Source organism: Aulonocara sp. 'chitande type north' Nkhata Bay, linkage group LG14 (genome assembly GCF_057382095.1).
Source record: "Aulonocara sp. 'chitande type north' Nkhata Bay isolate Kocher_YH1m ecotype deep benthic linkage group LG14, A_spYH_male_GT1.1, whole genome shotgun sequence".
Classification (NCBI taxonomy): domain Eukaryota; kingdom Metazoa; phylum Chordata; class Actinopteri; order Cichliformes; family Cichlidae; genus Aulonocara; species Aulonocara sp. 'chitande type north' Nkhata Bay.
In genome coordinates, this window is record NC_141357.1 from 29,328,531 (window position 1) to 29,348,659 (window position 20,129).

At 39.2% G+C, this 20,129-nt stretch overlaps 1 protein-coding gene across 2 annotated transcripts; it reads right to left on the bottom strand.

Annotated features, from left to right (window-relative positions):
- Window positions 1-926: 926 nt before the first annotated feature.
- nek8 (NIMA-related kinase 8) lies at window positions 927-15,555 on the bottom strand. Of its 2 annotated transcripts, none has more exons than XM_086261967.1 (15): window positions 15,451-15,555; window positions 11,796-12,001; window positions 10,643-10,875; window positions 10,423-10,554; window positions 9,772-9,980; window positions 9,563-9,642; window positions 9,283-9,467; window positions 8,601-8,748; window positions 8,036-8,112; window positions 7,107-7,224; window positions 6,847-6,997; window positions 5,826-5,989; window positions 4,702-4,854; window positions 2,921-3,079; window positions 927-1,080 (listed from the first exon to the last, which is right to left on the bottom strand). In XM_086261967.1, exons 1-15 carry the CDS (start codon window positions 15,495-15,497, stop codon window positions 1,052-1,054), a joined length of 2,091 nt encoding a protein of 696 aa, XP_086118093.1. In that variant the 5' UTR covers window positions 15,498-15,555; the 3' UTR covers window positions 927-1,051. The 2 variants fall into 2 exon arrangements, with proteins under 2 accessions (XP_086118093.1, XP_086118094.1); XM_086261968.1 differs by lacking the exon at window positions 15,451-15,555 and adding an exon at window positions 15,207-15,409.
- Window positions 15,556-20,129: the final 4,574 nt, after the last annotated feature.

The window sequence follows — 20,129 nt, forward strand, 5'->3', positions numbered from 1 at the left end:
GCAACATGTTCTTCAGCACATCCCAAAGATTCTCAGTGGGGTTAGGATCTTACTGAACCTTCAACCCAACGGAAGACCCTTATTTCTTTAGTTAAATTGAGGCGGTGTAGTTTGTCTTCATTTACTACAATGGGGGCTTTTCAACATTGTGGTATTTTCATTTGTTGTTAACCCTTTTCAGCATGGTTGTGTCTGCATCAGAGTGAGGCATTGAATGAAATAGTTACTGTACTCTGAACACTTTGGCAGGTTTTGATTTTGGTCATCACATGAACAGTTTTCACACTGTTCTGTACAGCAACATGATTTCAATGAGTTACAAGGACAATAATGATAAAACTGTGAACTTCATCTGCTGTTCAGAGTCCAACACTGGAATGAAAACAGCCCAGCATGTGCACCATTTCCTGCTGCAGTCAGTAAACAGTCTGAAATCTCCTTTCACTCCTCTCATTGAACTGCTGTTTATCTTACAAAAGTGAATGAGCGAACAAGCGAGTGGTTTCAGACACAGCTCGGTCCGTCGTTATGTGGTTCGAACACCGCTGTAATCCAATAAATCGCAAAGTGACCACTGACGTGGTGCTGACTTCATTTGTCTGATGAACGCTCAAGTGGCTTCATTCTTTTCGTTTCATTGACCGGCTGCTTGAGAGAGCTCAAACCAGTTTGACCTTTTAATGGTCTTTCTTGTGCTGACACTGCACATGAGAGCGCACAATAGCTCACTGCATGAGCCCAGCCTAATGACTTCCTGTAATCTAGCTTCAGTATCTGTGTTGCAACATTCCTTTCACCGACCTGATGTGAGATAAAACCTGCAGCAAGGCTGTGACCTTTTTTTGTGCTTTGCATCATGAAATCAAACCATTGAATGAAACACCTGAAAGAAAAATAGATAGAGAGAGAAAGGCTGAGGCTGCAGCTGGGGTTTGAAAGGAAATCTTTCTAAATTCAGCACAGATGGGTCTCTAGGAGGAAGCGGTCCTCCTCCACAGCCTGCTGTCGGGTCTCACGATGGCCGCAGAGTGGGTTATTTTTCAAGACAAGATCATCTGGAGATGGCCTCCTCGAGCAGAGCTGAAGCAGAAACAGAATGGCAATGTCAGTAGAGCTGAATCAGGTGCAAGTGTTTGACCTAATTGGGAACTGGTTCTATCTTCTCTCCTTTAAATACAACAGTAAGATAAACAGCTTTTGGTTTTTGTACTGAATTAATCTGAAGATGCCACCTTGGCTTGAAATCTTCGCTACATTTTGACATTGGTTAGACAAAATATTCATTCATCCCACAAAGAAAACAATTAGCAGGTTAATCGATGAATGAATTGAACCAGCAGCAAACAACTCGTCTGTTGTTGCACAAAAAGTATTAACCCAATAAATCAGTGGGCCAATAATGAGGCTGACAGTTAAATGAATATCAGTAAGAGCTTGTCATGTTTTACAGGAGGTCTGGTAGTCCTGACTAGTCTAATGGAAATTTTAACACTGCAACAGAGTGATTCCTGCTGTCCAGATGTTCCGCTCTCTTCTTTCTCCATCTGCTTTTTCACTCATGACTAATATAGGCAAAAATACGACATAATACAAAAGAACTTCAGGTCTTATTTGTTTTTAAATTTAGGATCAATATTACAAATTTTGGAGAAATGGTCTGCAGTGCTGCATTTTCTTTGGTATTGTTTAATCACAATTACTACTACTGGGCTACTGGACCAGAAAAACATGTTTGCTTTTCACAGTGACTCCACAGCTACATCTGCACACAATTATCTACATTTTCTCTGTTCATTGTTTAAAGTAATTAATAATTAATTAATTCTGTCTTCAAGTAATTGTTGTGAAGACTTTTGCCTTCCACTCACAATTTAAAGCTCACATTAAGAATTTAAGTTCCTTTCAGAGGTTTGTGAACTAATTTTGTGTTCAATTAAATTAATTCTTTCCTCCTTAAGGAAAACTTTAAAACCTGGTGATTTTGTACTTGTGTGTTTTAGCTTTTGACCTTCACATATGTGTTTCCTAATGTTCACCAGATCCTGATCACTGAAACATTGTTCAAGCATGTGTCATATCATCCACACACATCAGGTCACGTAGAGAAAACATTGACCTACATGACGAACCATTCTTGTTGTCCAAAAAAACTATACAAACAATTTTATCTCTCGACTCTTAGAAAAAAAAAAAAAGCTTTGCATGATTCAGAGCTCAAAACAATCCTTCTTTATCTTTATACTGGACCTTTAGGACCACCCTCCGTTTCTTTCCATTTCTGTTGTTTAATGTTGAAGTGTTTGAGTTAGAAGGGTGAAACTCACTCACTTGGGCACTTGTGCAATGGTCTGTACTGTAATCTAAACCTCTCACAGTGGTTGGTCTCTATATATCTGCTGCTCAGCTCAGGCCTGAGAACCATTTAAACAGCAGCCCTGCAGCCTGTTGCTGGATTACCAGCATCTCTGTCACTTATTGAATTCTGATGCAGTTTAATCTTCTCTAATTCTGCAGCTGTTTTCAAATATAAAGTGGAATCCAAGCCCTCAGTTTTGTACCATCACTGTTTATACAGCCATTTTCTGTTCCACTCCATAGACCTCTGTGACCTACAATTACTTTTAGTGTGCAGATAAAAATTATATTTGTAGCATAAAAACTAGTTTCTTGTGTAAACAAACCCCCTGGCACCCCGTCTGTAAAAGATGGAAGTACTCCACATTTTTCGCCACAGCTGAGCTTTCAAACTTACAAATGAGTCCTTTCACTATTGTACACAGATGAACATGCAACTCTGCTGATGTTATCGGGGGACCTTGTCTCGAGTTAAGCTTGTCTTTCATCTGGGGAGTAGTGATATTTCACCACATCCCAACATCTCACAGAGTTTGTTAACAGAGGGTAATGAGTGAAATATTACGTTTCACTGCCAGCAGGGTGTTGCCATGACAACAAGCCACCGATGTCACCGCGAACGGGTGACTTTCATCGAGCTGCACTGGCTTTGGTATCCCAGAATCCTCCTCTTTTCTTCCCAGGCGGCCACGGGCCCCCTTGCCCCACGTGTACACCTCCCCTTCTGCAGAGAACAGAAACAGAAGAAGAAGAGGATGGTCACCAAATTGAGAGTCAGAACCCCAGCATGCATTAATTCACACAGGTCTTTAACTGATGGCTCCGTGGGTTTATCTTTGGGATGGCGTGAAAATAATCCTGAACAAATGTGAAACTTGCTGAAGAATCTACCGCAATGATCATCTTTATCGGCTTTATTTTGGAGTTGACGCTATAAACCCACTTCTGACAAACTTGAGATGCTGTCCAAAGAGAATCCAATTATTTGCAAATCTCATAAAACCCATATTTTACTCATAATAGAGCATGGAAAACATATCAAATGTTTAAAGTGACAAAATGACGATATTAAGAAATATATTTTGAATATTTTTAATTTAATCATAGAAATGCATTTCAAAACAGTTGGCATTGGGCAAGAAGAGGCTGGAGAAAGTAAGTGGTACTAAATAGAAACGGCTGGAGGAACAGTACGGGTAGTTGTTTGCAAATCATTAGTTTAATCGCCAACAGGTCAGCAACTAACTGGGTATAAAAAGATCATCTTAGAAAGGCAGTTTGTCACAAGTAAAGATGACCAAAGGTTCACCAATCTGCAAAAAACTGCATATACAAATTGTGAAACAATTTCTGAACAATGTTCCTCAAAATTAAATTGTGAATTTCTTGTAATCTGCAGTAAATACATAATCAAAGATTTCAGAGAATTTAGAGAAATCAATACGGAATGTTTATGACTGTCGAGCTCTCAGGCTACCAACTCCTAGGTCCCAACTTTTTCAGAATTGGTGATGTACATTATAACTGTGTGGTGACACAGCCAGTCAGAGTCAAATTGAGATATAATAAAATACCCATGTAAAGCAGCTAAACAACAGCTATCAATGAAATGTGGTCTCTATCAGATTAAATCTAATGTTATCCATTTCAAAATCCTAGTTGACTTCCTTCATAAGTTATCGATTTGAAATCACCCGTTTTTTTCGTTGTTGTTTTTTTTATAGTTATACCTATGGTATCAATTTGAAACTCCTATGTCAGTTACTGCATTCACAAACTTGGGACTCCACATCACCTACCCGGCAGGTTGATGATAATACCCCATCAGTCTTTTACAGCTGAGAGGTAAAAAGAAATGTCTAACAGTAATTTATAGTTTCATTGGCTAATATAATTAGACATGGTAGTTCTCACCGTTTATGTTTCTCTGGCATACCAAGCAAGTCTCCCTTGCCAGAAAAACAGATTTGGCCTGATTGCAGCTTAAGCTGTGTGTACACACACTTTTCTCCTTCTTATTGGTTCCAGTAATCCAGTCAACTCTCAAACTGTACTACATCCCCGGCCCATCTTCAACCTGAACGGCAGCCAGAAAAAACTGAAAGCCCCTTTGCAGGTGTGCAGGGTCTTCAAAAACTTCAAGACGTGATATTTACTCTTTTCTACTCATAAGTATATTAACCTGATATCACACTTTACTTAAAACTATATTGCAGTTTCCTCTGTCAGCCATCCAACATATTTTGAGGATTCTTGTTCACAAAACTCAAGTCTCAAAAGAAACGTGGTTCAAAAAGAAATCTGTTGCAATGTTACAAACATGACTCAATAAATGCATCTACTCACCAGATCCTATGGCTAAGGTGAAGGCGTCACCACAGGCAGCCACAGTGATGCCCTGCAGGCCAGACACTTTGCAGGGGGCACGGCTGCTACGTCGGGAGCTGGAGCCAATTTGACCGTGCTGGTTGCTGCCAAAGGTGAAACACTGACCATTTTCTGAACAACGAAAACGTGGAGACATAAACCAAGAAAAAATTTAGGAATTACACTTGTGGTGAAATTACTTTGTTAGCAGCTTTTCCCTTGTGCGGATAAGAAAAATTTACGTTTTTAATGAATTGCAGTAATATTAATTTTTGTACCGCAGTTGCCTGACAAGGGTCTGCGGGAAAAAAAAGAAAGAGGTCACAGACATTATTCAGGATTCTTTGTTGCATCCCACTAAACCCAATGCTGTCAAAAGCAAGGGAACTACTGCAGTTTTGTCAGGGCTAATCTCTTCAATCTTTCTGGTTTCTGTTTTTCTAGTCAGCTTTAGTCTGGGTGCTAACCAATCACATTTGAGCAGGTTCTGGATGCAGATAAACAGACTGTATAGATGCAAAAAGAGGAAAAACATTTGCCGTTAAGCAATCTCTAACAATCAGCTATTTAAAATATCTGCTCCTCTCTCTATTTAGTCTTTCTGTGTTCCCCTCAAATTAGTTTATTTATCCTTTAGTTGTGTCCTTGATTAATTTCCTGCTTTATTCTGATACCTAGATTTCTCTTGTATCCTGCTTTGGATTTTATCCCTTGTTTGTTGATCATCTTGATAGTTTTCACCTTTGTCTGGTTTCCCTTCTGTTTCTCATTTCCAATCAGCCCTCTGTGTATAAGTAGTTCTGTCTTCCTCTTTGTCAACTCATCTGTTGTACCACCTGCTTCTCTCATAAGGTGCTGCTTCTAAGTCATGTGCTTGTTGGCAGTTTTTGTACTTTTGGATTAGTCACCCTTTTTTCCTCCCTGGAACTTATTGTCAGCATGAAAGTAAAGCTTGCTTTGTGTATTACTCTGTGTGCCAGTCTGTATTTGGGTCCACCTTTGGACTTAAACTTAACATACAAAGGCACTCGCAAAGAAATGCTATAATAGCTACAAACGAGACTCTTTCCAAAAAAGAGAATAATATTGTGAATTTCTTGAACCTGTAACAGCGACAGAATGCGCCGTTCCAATGTCAATGTAAACAATCTTCTCAGTGTTGAGTGGGGCTGATTGGACTGGAGTGTAAGAATGAACTTCTTCCACTTGATTCAAGGGATTCGGTTCCTCTCCAGCTGTGATCATATCCAGGCCAAGCTTGTTGAACCTGAGTACAATAAAACAACAAAACAAACATTTTTAACAGACACAATGCTGTAGTATTCGTCCAAATCTTAAGTGTTTGTTTAAGCATGCATACATTTGAGAATATAAGACTGTTTGTTTCCTGTAAACAAACACATTACCAGCACTCGCTCATAAGTATCGTTTCTTTTTTGCCTTTTGGCTAAAAGCTGCAATCGGTGAAATCCAGAAAACAAATCTGACATTATGTAATATAGAAAAAATCCCAAGTAGGCAGACGTTCCAGTCTAGTTTGCTATCATGTGTATCAAGTTTCCATCCCGTTGGCTATGAAGTCTGTTAAGTTTCATGGTATATAAATAGTTCCACCTGCTATTTTTGGAACACTTTGATGAATATCGTGCAATAAAGTTCTTCTTACCCATCAATGAAGAATAATTATCATTTAATGCCAGTAATCTTTTAGTTTCATATTTATCAAGTATTCAATACATGTTTAAGGTCTGGAGCTGAGTTCACTGCTACTGTGTATGTATTTCATGTCTGTAAGCCACAGAAGTGTGAACAAAGCTGTTTACTACTCTTGCCCTCTCCTATTCACACATACATCCTCTCTGAGAGAGCGGGATTAGCGCTGAGTGAAAGCAAAGGCTTTGTCATTTTAAGAGAATGCTGTCTCACACGTTGTGCACTAGGAAAGTACCTCTCTGACCTTTTAACCTACCACCATCAACCCACATGATCGAGTTTATAGAGTGAAAAAATGTTAGCATTTTTTACGGAAAACATGGAGTGAAAACGTTGTCTCAGCGTTATATAACGCTGCTCATCACTTCCTCATTTTTGTCACACTTTTGAATCAAGAACCAGAATAGTCACCTGTTGCTTCCACATGCCACAATGCTGTGCTGGTTGCTAATAATCATGGAGCAGTCAACTCCACACACCACCCTCTGGGCTTCAAAGTCGCCAGGTAAACACACTTGCTGTGGAGAGTTATGGGTGTCCTGGGTGCCGAGCCCGAGGCGACCTTTCAGACAGAGACCCAACCATTAAGCTCTGTGTTGAGATGCAGCTGTCATAAACCACACAAGCAAACACCAAAAAGAAGAAAATAAAAACTGGTTTGTTTACTATACCATTGTCTCCTCTTCCCCAGGCAAAAACTTCTCTTTCATTGGTCACAGCGAGAACATGGGAAGCACCGCAGGACACCTGAATGAGCTCGTAACCAAGCAGGGCCTCCACTATCTTGGGCTGAGAACAAAAACAGTGTCATCAATGAAATGAAAGCTTTTCATCAAAAATCTGTAGGGACGTTGCGCCCTCATAGCATTCATTTAACTGTATAAAATGAAACTGCATCATTCTTGGTTGAATTCACTCCTCTCTCTCCCTTTGTTTCCTGTCTGCTTCTGTACTATCTATTGCCTAATAAATTTTAAAAATGTCTTTTTAACGACCATCTCTTTCTATAAAGTCTTTTAATTATTCATTCATCCATTATTATTTCATTGTTATCAATTCATTGTACATGTTAAGGCACGTCTGCTTTTAATGTGTGCTTTTCTGTAAAAATATGAGGGAGAGCACATCAAGCCATGAAAAAAAGACATTATTTTAACACTGTGAAATTGCAAAACACACACAAGCTTGTGTAGAAGCGTGTGGAATGAAGTCTAACCTGTCAGCTTTTTAGGACGACGTCTGTATTTTTTTGCTCCAGTGTTCCAACAACCCAGCTAATATTCCAGCACATTCACCACTAGCTAGTGGGCATCATGTGCGCTGCCTCCTGCACACTAGCTCTCTCACCTAAACCACACAGTGTTTCCAGTAGTGCACTGCTGATTAAATGGTATTATAGACTAACTTCAGGGTCACAGAATTTCTACTGATTGAGAGATTTCTTTAACATGTAATCCACCTTTATTAATCTAAACAAGTTGATTTGAGTGGAATTTACAAAGAAGCTGTTGCCTTTAACTGTATTACTTTTATTAGGGTATACCTAATTTCTTACACTGGCAGCTATCATTGCATTTACTAAGGCATTCAAATAGTGTACCTGTGTTACATCATTGAAGTTCCCGTGTCCTAGACAGCCGTTGCTTCCACTACCAAACGTCATGATAATGCCCCTGTCTGCAAATTGGAAATGAAAAGAAGGGATTAACAGGACTATTAGTTGATGAGTGTAGGTGTATTCTTACAGAGGCCAACAGAATGCTTCTAATCCCCATCTAGGAAACACTAATCTGCAACACAACAGTGAAAACTGATGAAAGAGACATGAGCTAAGAGAAAAGAGTCTTTAATCCTGTGTTATCGGCTTTGTGGTGTTGGATGGGTTGACAAAACCCTTCAAAAACACGCTGTGAGTGTACCACAGTGTGAGAATGAGAGAAACAACCATTCCTAACTGCCAGGCAAGCATGAGGGTTATGTTCAGGTAGATTCACAATATCAAGATAAAGAGATGGTTGGCTGTATCCAAAGTTTGCACTCAAACACCGGTTTAGTGTTTTAGGGGATGAGCATAAAGAGATTTTCTACAGCACAGCTCCTAACTAAACTGATTGGCACGGCTGTGATCTCTCTGATGGGTATCCAAAGACAAATGGCCCACCTACCTGTCATGCAGGTGGTAAAGAGATCACCACAGGACACAGACTTGATGGTGACTCCAGACTGACCCTCGAGGAAGCGAGAAATAAACTGAGGCTGGATCTGCTCCACCACACCAGGAAGACTGGCCTCAGAGGACCCCACTGATGGAGCCTGTGACAAAAAATGTTATTAGACTAAAGTGAGCAGAGAGTCTCTTTATGGCAGTAACAGAATAAGAGGAAATCACGAGTCTGCAATATTCAAGCCTTCCAGATGTTACTTTTAAAGTATACAAATACCCATGTAGAGAATTTATGCTTTTCCAAGAGTATCTTAAAACTCAAAATATGGATAAAAAAGTGCTAAAATCCTTCAATCTGATGTTGTCTGTTTAGTACTGTAGCTTCTCCAAGCAACCATAACAATGCTGTCCTGTAATATTGCTATTTGAGTCTTTAAAACTTTCTGGGATTTTCTTGTTTGCTACAACAAGTACTGGCTCATAATTTCTTTCAGCTATATTTGGACATTTAACAGTGGAAACATCAGCAAGGCTGAGGAGAGCATATCAGATCAAAGCTGCTCCTTTTGCACTGTGTCAGAGTTACAGGGAACATTTGTACTTCAGGAAAAGCAGTCAAAGTAAAAAAAAAGAAAGAAGAAAAAACAAAGAACACACACACACACACACACACACACACAAACCTCCCATGTAATCAAACGGCCAGTCTTGGTCACACCCATCTTTTGAGTGCGGCCCAGAGAGACCTGAAGCACTTCCGTGTTGAGCATCGGGAGGCGGAGAGGGGTCGAGATGCCACTTCCCCACGTATACACAGAAGACAGCGGGAGGGAATGCACCTTTCCTGGTCCTAAACCAACTGATCTGTCTGTTTCAGCCCAAAAAAAGCAAACAACAATTTTTGTAACTGACGCTATCAGTCTAGATCAGCCAGTACTATGGTCAAATAACTACATGCTTCACCTCTTGACCTGTTGGCAGGAACTCTCCCTCCTGGTCTACCTTGAGGACCAGTTTGCACCGTAGACAGAGGTTTCTCAATCCTGGAAGAAAAGAAGATATTGATAAAGACAGAAGTCACTACACAAAACATAATAAATCTCAATCTGACATCAAAACTCTTGTAGTTAAAATAATCTTATTTCATTATTAATTAAGCAAAAAGACTGTACCTGCGCATTTTTACATTTCCTATATCTGTGTAGAGGTTAAGCAGGGGCCTGATGCATATGGGGAGAGCCATTATTTCATTGAGTTGAGGCCGTTTGGATGGATCCAAATTGAGCATGTTGAGAATTAGCTGTCGGAGTTCTGGGCTGTAACGGTCTGAGATCGGAGCAAAGGTGCCGCTCATGATCTTCAGAACGAGGGCGGGGAGATTCTGAGAGAAAAATGAAGGAGTGAAATCATAAGATGCATCACAGATTGATGTGAAAAGCATAATCTCTCATCTACCCTAAATCCTTGTCAAAACAAGAATCTTTCACAGCACTAAACCGCAGTGTAATCGGTAGTGAAAACAGACTTGAGCAAAAGCAAAAAAGATTTGAATGAATTATTGATCTGAGTGGATATCAGAAGCAGTAGCAATCTGTTTGTGCTTTAAAGTGGGACAACATGCGGGTGCTTTTATGAAATATTCTGAGAAATTTTAAGAATCCCCCATTGTGTAAACAGAGTAGCTCTAATGGTTTGAATGCCTTTGCACACAGCAAGAGTTTATAATTTATACATTTAAGGAGAAGAAGAGTAATGTAAAAACAATAATGCAGTATTATCATCACACCCAAAATGGGACAGTATAAAGTATATGCTCTTATTACAGCAGCCTCAAAGGCTCTCTTGAGGCTTGCTAGCTCATACAGCACACAGCCCAAAGCCCAGATATCACTCTTCTGGTTATACGGCTTTCCCTCACACAGCTCCGGGGAGATGTAGCAAGGGGTCCCGACAACCTGTAACAGGAAATAAAGGAGGTTTTAATTCCATTTCAGAATGCAATTTAGAATTCTAAAAATGAAGGGAAGAGGTAAGACGATTCACCGTGTAAGCTTTGCTTTTGCTGACGAGGATCTTGGAGATGCCAAAGTCTCCGATTTTGACAATCATCTGGTGTTTGTCAAGAAGAATATTCTGAGTCTTGAGGTCCCTGTGCAGGATGAGCTTGTTGTGAACATGGTACAGGGCGAGCAAGATCTGCACAAAGAAGTGAAGGATGGTGTCTTCGTCCAGTAGCGAGTTACAGCGCTTCTGTATGTAGTCAGCCAGCGTCCCACCTGCATGGAGAAAACATGAAGGGAAGAATAAACAACACAGATGACTTTGGTTTGTTGGAACCATAATGGAAGTTACTATGTTGGTCTGAGTAATGAAATGATATTACAGCCAATTAACATTGGATTTTAAAGGCTTTAAAGGGCTTTAAGATCACAGCAGGTGACCTTGTTGCTCAAGTGAAATGTTACTGTAAGCATTAGAAAAAATAAGTAATCCAGCCATGTAAATAAATCACATCAACACTTTTATCTGCAACAAATAGACTTTTTGGATGTTTACAGCCGCAAAATCTGAACTTTAACAAAAACTAAAGTCCATGTACTTTTTCAATAATTTTCTTTCATGTGAAAAAATGACAATAAATCCAGGCAGGATATATTTACCAAAAAATCAAACAAACTACTGCTAGAATAGTTGGAGCAATGACAAAGAAAAGATAATGAGTGAAAAATGCTCATAAAACACCAAAATATGTAAGGTTTTATATCTGAATCAAAACAATGTACGTGCACCAATATCTGTAAGCTATGGCAGTTCCACTGGCAAAACAAGCTACTTAACCAATCACAAATTGAGAAAATGTCATTTAGAAATGCATTGCAGAACTTTAGAGGCCTTGGCAAAGTCCTCGTCTTTAGTATGAAAATATAAAGATCCAAGCCTCATGATTTTAGGTTTTTGTTTTGGTGCATTTGTGCAGAAGGCTGGCCTCACTAATGGCAATCTACATTTTTTACATTATAGATAAACAGATTTCTGAATTGTAATACTATCACACAGCCTCATGTGGTATTCCCAGGCCTAACATGATGGGAACCAGCAAAGGTATGGAGCCCTGCAGGACTATATCATGGGAAAAGTAACATGCTGTACAATTAACAAAAGGGAGATGTGTAATAAGATATTATAGCAAGGTTACCTGGAGCATATTCCATCGCTATCATTAGGGCCTTGTCTTCCAGGAAGTTCTCATAGTACTCTATAATATTTGGGTGGTTGAGCAGTTTCAACACCTGACACTCGTTTTGTGCTGCCAGACGCTCGTCTCGTGACATTTGCTCCACCGGGATCTCCTTAAGGATGACATAGGCCGCGTCGCTGCGCCTGCGGCACAGGTGAACAATCCTGACAGCAGAGCAAAGTGAAGAAGAATGAGAGATACCATTTCCTGAATAAATATGAGCAGGGTGATTTGCTGAAGTTTAGATTTGACATTGTTAACTCATTCACTGCCATTGACGTCTATAGCCGTCAATTGCAGTGAATGAGTCAATGGGTTTAACTCATTCACTGCCAATGGCTGGCAGTGAATGAGTTAAGCTTTGGCACTGATTTATTACACGTTACTCTCTGGGGAAGCGATAATGTGAACCAAATAAACACAGTAACACAGTAAAATAACCTCAATATTTAACTTAAGATTTTTAAGCTAATGTGAGACAAAGTTGTAAAAGAATAGAGAATCTGAAAAATCTGACCCTTTCACAGCATTCTGTACTAACCTTTAAGAACTACTCCCACACATGGCTGGCACAGAATAAAAAGAGAAATAAATGGAAGGGACACCAACACAGTGCATGTCTTCTTAGCATATAACCTGACTGGATTCTTTTATGTAGAAAAATAATAACACTTTATCAGCCGATTTAACATCTGGGCTCAAAAAATAACTCTGCCATGCTGTGGGATCAACATTGTGTTCTATTCAAATAAAGTACTGACATAAAAGTACAGCTGTGCAGATCAGGACCTTGTGACTTCCCACCTCTGATGGATTATTTAAGTAGTTATAAATAAACTGCAAAATGAGCAGAGCAGCTCAGGCTCGGGATAAATCCACTTGATGTGCATTATTTATGAAATGTAAGCAGCACAATCCCATGTCTCATTGTGCAAACATCAAACAGGCCATCTTTTAATGACAGTTTTATCATTCAGATGTGAAGTATGACCAACACTAATTCAAAGTGATATGAATGTACAGGTATGGAAAACAAGATTTCTTTTTCCTGCCTCTATGGTATTTTGATCACAAGTTGGAATTCAGACAAATAGAATGAAAATAATAAATGTCAATGTTACAAATGAAATTTCTGCTATATTTGGGTTAGATTAGTTGATTTTGTTTCAGAAGACATCAGAAGCTTTCTCCATCTGTGTACCTGAAAAGTATATTTGATTTGTGTTACAGTCCTGAGGTTTCTGAGATGTTACTGAAAATTGATTTTTTGGAATTTGTTGAGTTTCGGTTCCTATTTTGATTGGATTGTTATTCTAGTCTGCCCAGTGTTTCAGTCTTTGTGTCCCCCTGTCTCTATGATCATCTTTATTGTGAGTCTTTTTGTCTGGCTTTATTTATTATGTTTTGAATGTTCAATTATTTTCAGTTTTGCTTTGATAGTCAGATTACTCATCTTGATTCAGTTTTTTACCTCCTGTCTGTCTTTACTTGCGTTTGATTACCTTCAGCTACGCTTTGTTCCCACTGCCCTCTCATCTCCAATTAATATATATATGCTGTGGACAAATAGTCCAAAAAATTCTTTACCTTGACCTTAATGGTCAGGTGTAATGGACACTATAAGGAAAAGAGAAGGACGGTCCTCAAAGAATCCAACTTTACTTACACTATACACAGCTTCTTAAAAATGTGATGGCAGATGTTGTGGATTTTCAGAAGAGTGAAGACAACAACTAAATTTTAAACATGTTTGTGTCATGTTGTTTCACACAGTCACATAAAAAGAGAACCACCCCTAAGAAATACAGTAAAACTTCATTAGCAAGGCTGGACATTTAAATGAACAGGGACATGGAGCTCATAAAGTGTATACCATACCAGTCAAAATGAGATTATTTACTTCAGTCATATTTTCTGATGATCTAGTGTAACTCAATATAGCTCATAATCTTTATTTATGGAGCTTTTCCTACTTATAAAGCTCCCTTCTTCGTGTAAAGCAACAACAAGCAGATTTTATGACAGTAGCATAATATTGATCATTTAAAAATAAGCTATAAAGGTTTAGCACATAAAATTGAAAATCACACATAAATATGTGAATTGCTTTTTCTTAGTACTTAGAGAATTCAACCAGCTCCGATTATGCCTGCAATGTTTATTCTTCCAGGTCACTTCATGCAGAAACCTTCCTAAGCAAAACCGACTCTTTGACCATCTTTGACCATCAAATTAATATTTATTCATATGTGACATGGTAGTGTTTTTGTCATTGGCTATAAAGTTTGTGATTGGAAAAATAGTTGTAGTGTTTTATGACCTCTTGGGGTTTTTGTTTATCAGCTAAAATTATATATCTTCATGACACTTAAAAGATTAAAAGTTTCATTCAATTTAAGACTTCAGTGCCTCTTTCATAAAACACTAGCCAACACATATTCTTTTTCAAAACTCCAGAAAAACTCATTCAATTAGTTGAAGTTTAATAAAAAAAAAATTAGAGTTAAACTTTGAAATTCAGTTTGTAGGCTGGTTACAAACTATTTACACTCATTTGTCATCTTACCCTGTCATCTGGACCAACTAACACTATATTACCAAAAGTATTCAGTCGCCTATCCAAATCACTGAAATTTGGTGTTCCAATCACTTCCATAACCATAAGTATATAAAATCAAGCACTTTGGCATGCAGATTGCTTCTACAAACATTTGTGATAGAATGGGTCGCTCTCAGGAGCTCAGTGAATTCCAGCGTGGTAGCCTACCGTGATAGGATGTCACCTGTGCAACCAGTCCAGTTATGAATTTCCTCACTTCTAAATATTCCACAGTCAACTTTTAGTGGTATTATAATAAAGTGGAAGAGATTGGGAACAGCAGCGGCTAAGTTGCTTCCTGTTCCAACATGACTGTGCACCAGTGCACAAAGCAAGGTCCATAAAAATATGGAAGAGCAAGTTTGGTGTGGAGAAATTTCACTGGCCTTCATAGAGTCCTGACCTCTACCCGACAGAACACCTCTGGGATGAATTAGAGCGGAGACTGGGAGCCAGTCCTTCTGTTCCAGCATCAGTGTCTGACCTCACAAATCCGCCTTTAGAGGAATGGTCTAATATTCCTATAAACACACCCTTAAAGCTTGTTGAAAGCCTACCCAGAATAGTTGGAGCTGTTATAACTGCAAATGCTGGACTAGCATAAAATTAAACCCTATGAATTAAGAATGGGATGTCACTCAAGTTCATATGCGTGTGAAGGCAGATGACCAAATACTTTTGACAATATAATGTATATAGGGTTTGACCGAGGGTGGTAAACATTTTTGGTGACTTTGGCAGACTTTAACACTCATCTGACCTCTACATGCCTTTCAGATAGCTGGTTTTTAAAGTAAATAAATCGCGTCCAGTGCTCTGTTACTTCTGGTAACACGTCCTTCTCCGTCGTCGTCTTCTTCGCACGTTTGACGATTTCCGTTACTTCTTTTTAAGGGGAAAAATTGTTTTCCTCTTTCGCTCCTGACAGCGCAGCGTTTACAGACAGGCTGATGTGTGTGACATAAAAGAACTTTTATAAATTACATATAAAGTGTAAGTATAGCCAGACGTTACCCGAAAGCTCCTCTTCCAACAACTTTGATTTTCTCATACTTCTCCATCGCTGCTGCGCCCAAACGTTTCCGCCGTTTCCAGGCAACCCCTCTGGCACCACGGCAGCCAGCGAGGGACAAAACAGACGGATTCCACACAGTTAGTACAGGAAGATACCAAACAGACACCCCCTTTTTTTAAAATTATTTTTTCAGTCACGGTGAACATTGTTTTAAATTATGCTTACACGTATACTTTAATACAACGAAATATGGTTATGTTTTATTTATATTTTATTGGAAGTACTTCATAATACCTACATAAATTGTAGTTTCCAAACATTTTCGATTTGCTGTATGTACTGCAAAACAAAGGAGTCACAATTTGCGGTTTAAAAGAGAAGAGGACAAAAACTACACTATATAAATATTTGGGCATTTTAAAGTAATAAGTAGCATGAAACATTTAGAAACAAAGAAATTGAAAATAATATATTATTTATATATTATTTATTTGTTTTTGTTTGGTTTTCCCATTAGAGGAAATTGTCCTTTAGAAGAAACGATAATGTTTATCCATCTTAAACGGTAATTATACAGTATTTTTAAGCACAACGGCTGTGTAGTGGTTTCCACATTTCCTTGACAAGCGAAAGGTCACTGGTTTGATTCCACTTGAAGACACAAATCACCTTTGGGGTTTTGTCAGGAAGGACATCTTGCATAAAACTGCAAAATCACGCATGTGGAGCTACCAACTGTGGTGACAACTGTTGAGTAAGGGAATGATTGGAAGTAGCTGTCAAGTGCAAGAAATGTATTACAGCTTAGATCAACCTGCTGTTATTACACTGTAACTACCTAATATTTAGGGTGAACCTGAGTTATACAGTATTGTAACCGCCCCCTGCTTACATGTTGATAAGTGGTTATTACCATTTTGTTTATTTTATTCTTTAGGCTACAGGGTATGACTCCACAAAATTCCAGGTCTCAACCTTATTGTCCCTCATGTCCCTTCAGAATAAGATGGCACACTCCTACAAAGCTCCTCACTTTGGAAACTATACCTACATCTGTGGGGTTAGGGGGTTAGGGTACTTAATAATACAGACCACGTAATGATAATACGGTTAATTAAAATGTAAGAAGTCCTTTCCTCCAACGTATCTCACGGGTACTCATTACTTAAAAACACTTACAGTATAATTTGTTTCTTTTTCTTTTCTGTTGTTACTCCATTGTCTAACTACACCTACCAGTAAAAACTCACACTTAATTTAAACATAAAAAAAAACATAGTAACACTTGGGAAATTATACCATAAATCGTGGACTGTATTGTCAAAACGCAAAACGCAGAGCTTATTTTCTGTGAAATATCCGGCCATGCACTTGTGCCAGGAAACAAGTAAATTGAAATGAAAGTGAAAAGGAAATGGAAATGAGAACTAGTCTGACGGATGAGATTAGTAGAGCTTCTTGAGCTTGGACAGCTATTGCACTCTTACATCCAGACACCTGGTGATTATAAAGCGCCTTTCCCTTGCCTGAGACAAGCAGGAAGGGAGCTGTATCAGCACTGTTTCCCCTCTTTGCCTCAATAATAAATGCTTTGTGCTGTGACAAAGCTTGCTCTGTGCTAAAGTACATACCTTCACTATCATCATCAGTCTGAAATAATGGTACATTACCACAAACAGTCATCTGCATGTAACTCAACCTTACCCTGCAATTTCCCTGCAAGATTTTTAAATGACACTAAAGGTGATGTAGAGATAGGTGAGTAGAGGGTGAGTCCAAAACACAATACCTCGCTCTTTTTCAGGAACATGATATCTCAACAAAGAACACATAAAGCAGCCCTGAAGTGTATATGGCATTCCTCAGACCAGCTAAGTGACATATTTTGCCTCCTGTCAGCTGATGCTTGAGAGTCAGTGTCCAGGAATGCACGGTGCAGGACAGTGAAACTGTCGCTAAACCTCAGGTATGAAACCTCACCTGAAGAGCATTATCTGTTACTAATCTCCAAAGATCTCTCATGACACATGATGAGAAATTGTGGGGGAGTAAAGTTGTTTTTAGAGATATCTTGAACATCCAGCCCTTTTTCACACTTGGCATCATAAGCTTTGACAACAGATTAGTCAGGACTGAAATGTTGCCTATGAACGCCTGCTGTGAAGAAGGTTATGTTGACATGTTTCTTTGCGTTTGTGTAAAAACTTCCTTAAATTTCTAGGAAAGGTAATAAAGGTAAAGGTAAGGAAAGGTAATACTTATGTGATAAAAAGGAGGAACTGCTTATGAATACTCATCTTAATATCTTTCTTTATAATTTTTAATGGAACGGCAAGAGGAAGTCAGGAGTGGCAGTGAAGAATGTGAAGATTGTGCAAGACATGTGTGAGGACCGAGACAGTGGTGAGGTGTGTGGTAGGAGTGACAGATATGTTCAAGGTGGGACTAGGATTACCTCAGGTATCAGCTCTGAGCTCTTTGTTTTCAGTGGTGATTGACAGGTTGACAGATGAGGTCACGCAGGAGTCTCTGTGGTCTATAATGTTTGCAGACAGCATTGTGATCTGTGGTGAGAGTAGGGAGCAAGTGAAAGAGAGCCTGGAGAGGTGGAGGCATGCCCTGGAGAGTAGAGGAATGAAGGGCAATAGAAGCTAAATAGATTACGATTGAGTGAATGAAAGGAGGCAGGTTGAAATGTGAACATGCAAGGAGAATATGTAGAAAAGGTAGATGAGGTAAATACCTGGGGTCAACCATCCAAAGCAATGGACATTGCAGAAGAGAGGTAAAGAAGAGAGTACATGCAGGGTGGAGTGGGTGGAGGAGAGAGTTAGAGGTGATTTCAACAAAAGGATAGCAATAAAAGTGAAAGAGATGGTAGTGAGTCATGCTATGATGTCTGGTGGCAGGCTGAGCTGGAGGTGGCAAAGTTGAAGATGTGAGATTTTCATTGGATGTGACCAGAATGGACAAAATTTGAAACGACAAGACAAGTCTGGGAGAGCCAAGGAGGGATAGTGGATACACTGGACAGAGGATGTTGAATATGGAGCTCCCAGCGGAAGAGCACAGAAAAGATAAATGGATGCAGCAGGAATAAGGTGGGATGAAGGCAGATGACTCACTTTGGTGACCCCCCTAAAAATGGCAGCGAAATAAGGAAAATTATTTTTAATGAACATTGGTACACATAACATATATAATTGCAATAAAAGACACAAAAAAAGAAGCTCTCGCATAGAGTTGTGTTTGTGTTGGCACATGCTGAATGAAAATGGTTTAAAAAAACAAAAAACAAAAAACAAAAAAACCCGCACAGGACATTTGCCCTATTTTGTATTGTATATATATTGTAGGCAGCTTTTAAAGTCAGAAAATAGGTCAAAGCAAGACAGTTGTATTGCCAATGTTGATTCGATCTACTCAACAGAGACTTTTATAAAGTAAATCACCTTGCAGCTGTTTATACAGTATAAATATGGCCTCAAGTTTCCAGTAGTACTCTGCTAAGTAGCGTTATGATAGTGGGGTACATGGCATCAGAACTCAGCAGAATGTTAGACTCTGAGCAAAGAGGCCCTTTCACAGTGTCTAATCTCGTGTATGGCACTCTAAAACACTTTGAAATTGCATCAGTTTTCTCACAGTCAGGCAGAAGAAAAAGTAGGCACACCACCAGAAGACAAGCTTTGCTCACTGAGAGGAAGAAAAACATTTTCCTCACACAGGCAGATTTTTCAAACACAAGAACAAAAAGACTCCAATCAGCAAAAGCACAGTCAAAAAGAAGGCTGTGTGGACTCAGAGGACAAGCAGCATTTAGAACAAAACCAAATGCTGTGGGTGATGGAAGATACTGAGTGATGATGAGATCTGTGGCAGTAACAAAAGGGTCTGCGTGAGGAAACAAATGGGAGAGAGAATGATACCACAGTGAGTTAAGCACATAGTAAAACATTGCTGCAGCTGGACACAGAATGGACTCCACCCTGAGCAAGAAGAAGCAGTACTCCATTCTTTAGAGACATGCTCCACCCTCTGGTTTGCATCTTTGTGTAGAAGAATTACTACTACAGCTGAACACTGACCCCAAACACACATCAAAACACTGAAAGAACTAACTGAAAACCAAAGAAGACCAAACACTACTGAAGCTGTGGCTTTCCCTCCACAGTCGTGTGACTTGACCCCAACTGAAAATTTACTGGGACTGAAAAAAAGCACTCCTGACATAACAAAAAGCTTTGTTGGATCATGCTAAGGTGTGGATTACCCGCTTCTGCTCAAAATTTTATAATAATAATAATAATGGATTGGATTTATATAGCGCTTTTCAAGGCACCCAAAGCGCTTTACAATGCCACTATTCATTCACTCTCACATTCACACACTGGTGGAGACAAGCTACGGTTGTAGCCACAGCTGCCCTGGGGCAGACTGACAGAGGCGAGGCTGCCATATCGCGCCATCGGCCCCTCTGGCCATCACCAGTAGGCAGTAGGGTAAAGTGTCTTAATTTTGTAATGTAACAAATGTAAACTAGTGTCTCAGATTTCCCCCAAACTACGTGAGAAAGTCAGTACAACTATTAGAAATGTAACGAAACATTAAAAACACTTACATTACCAAAAACATTCTATTTACTAGACCCTTCAGTGCCACATTCAGGCCCAACAGT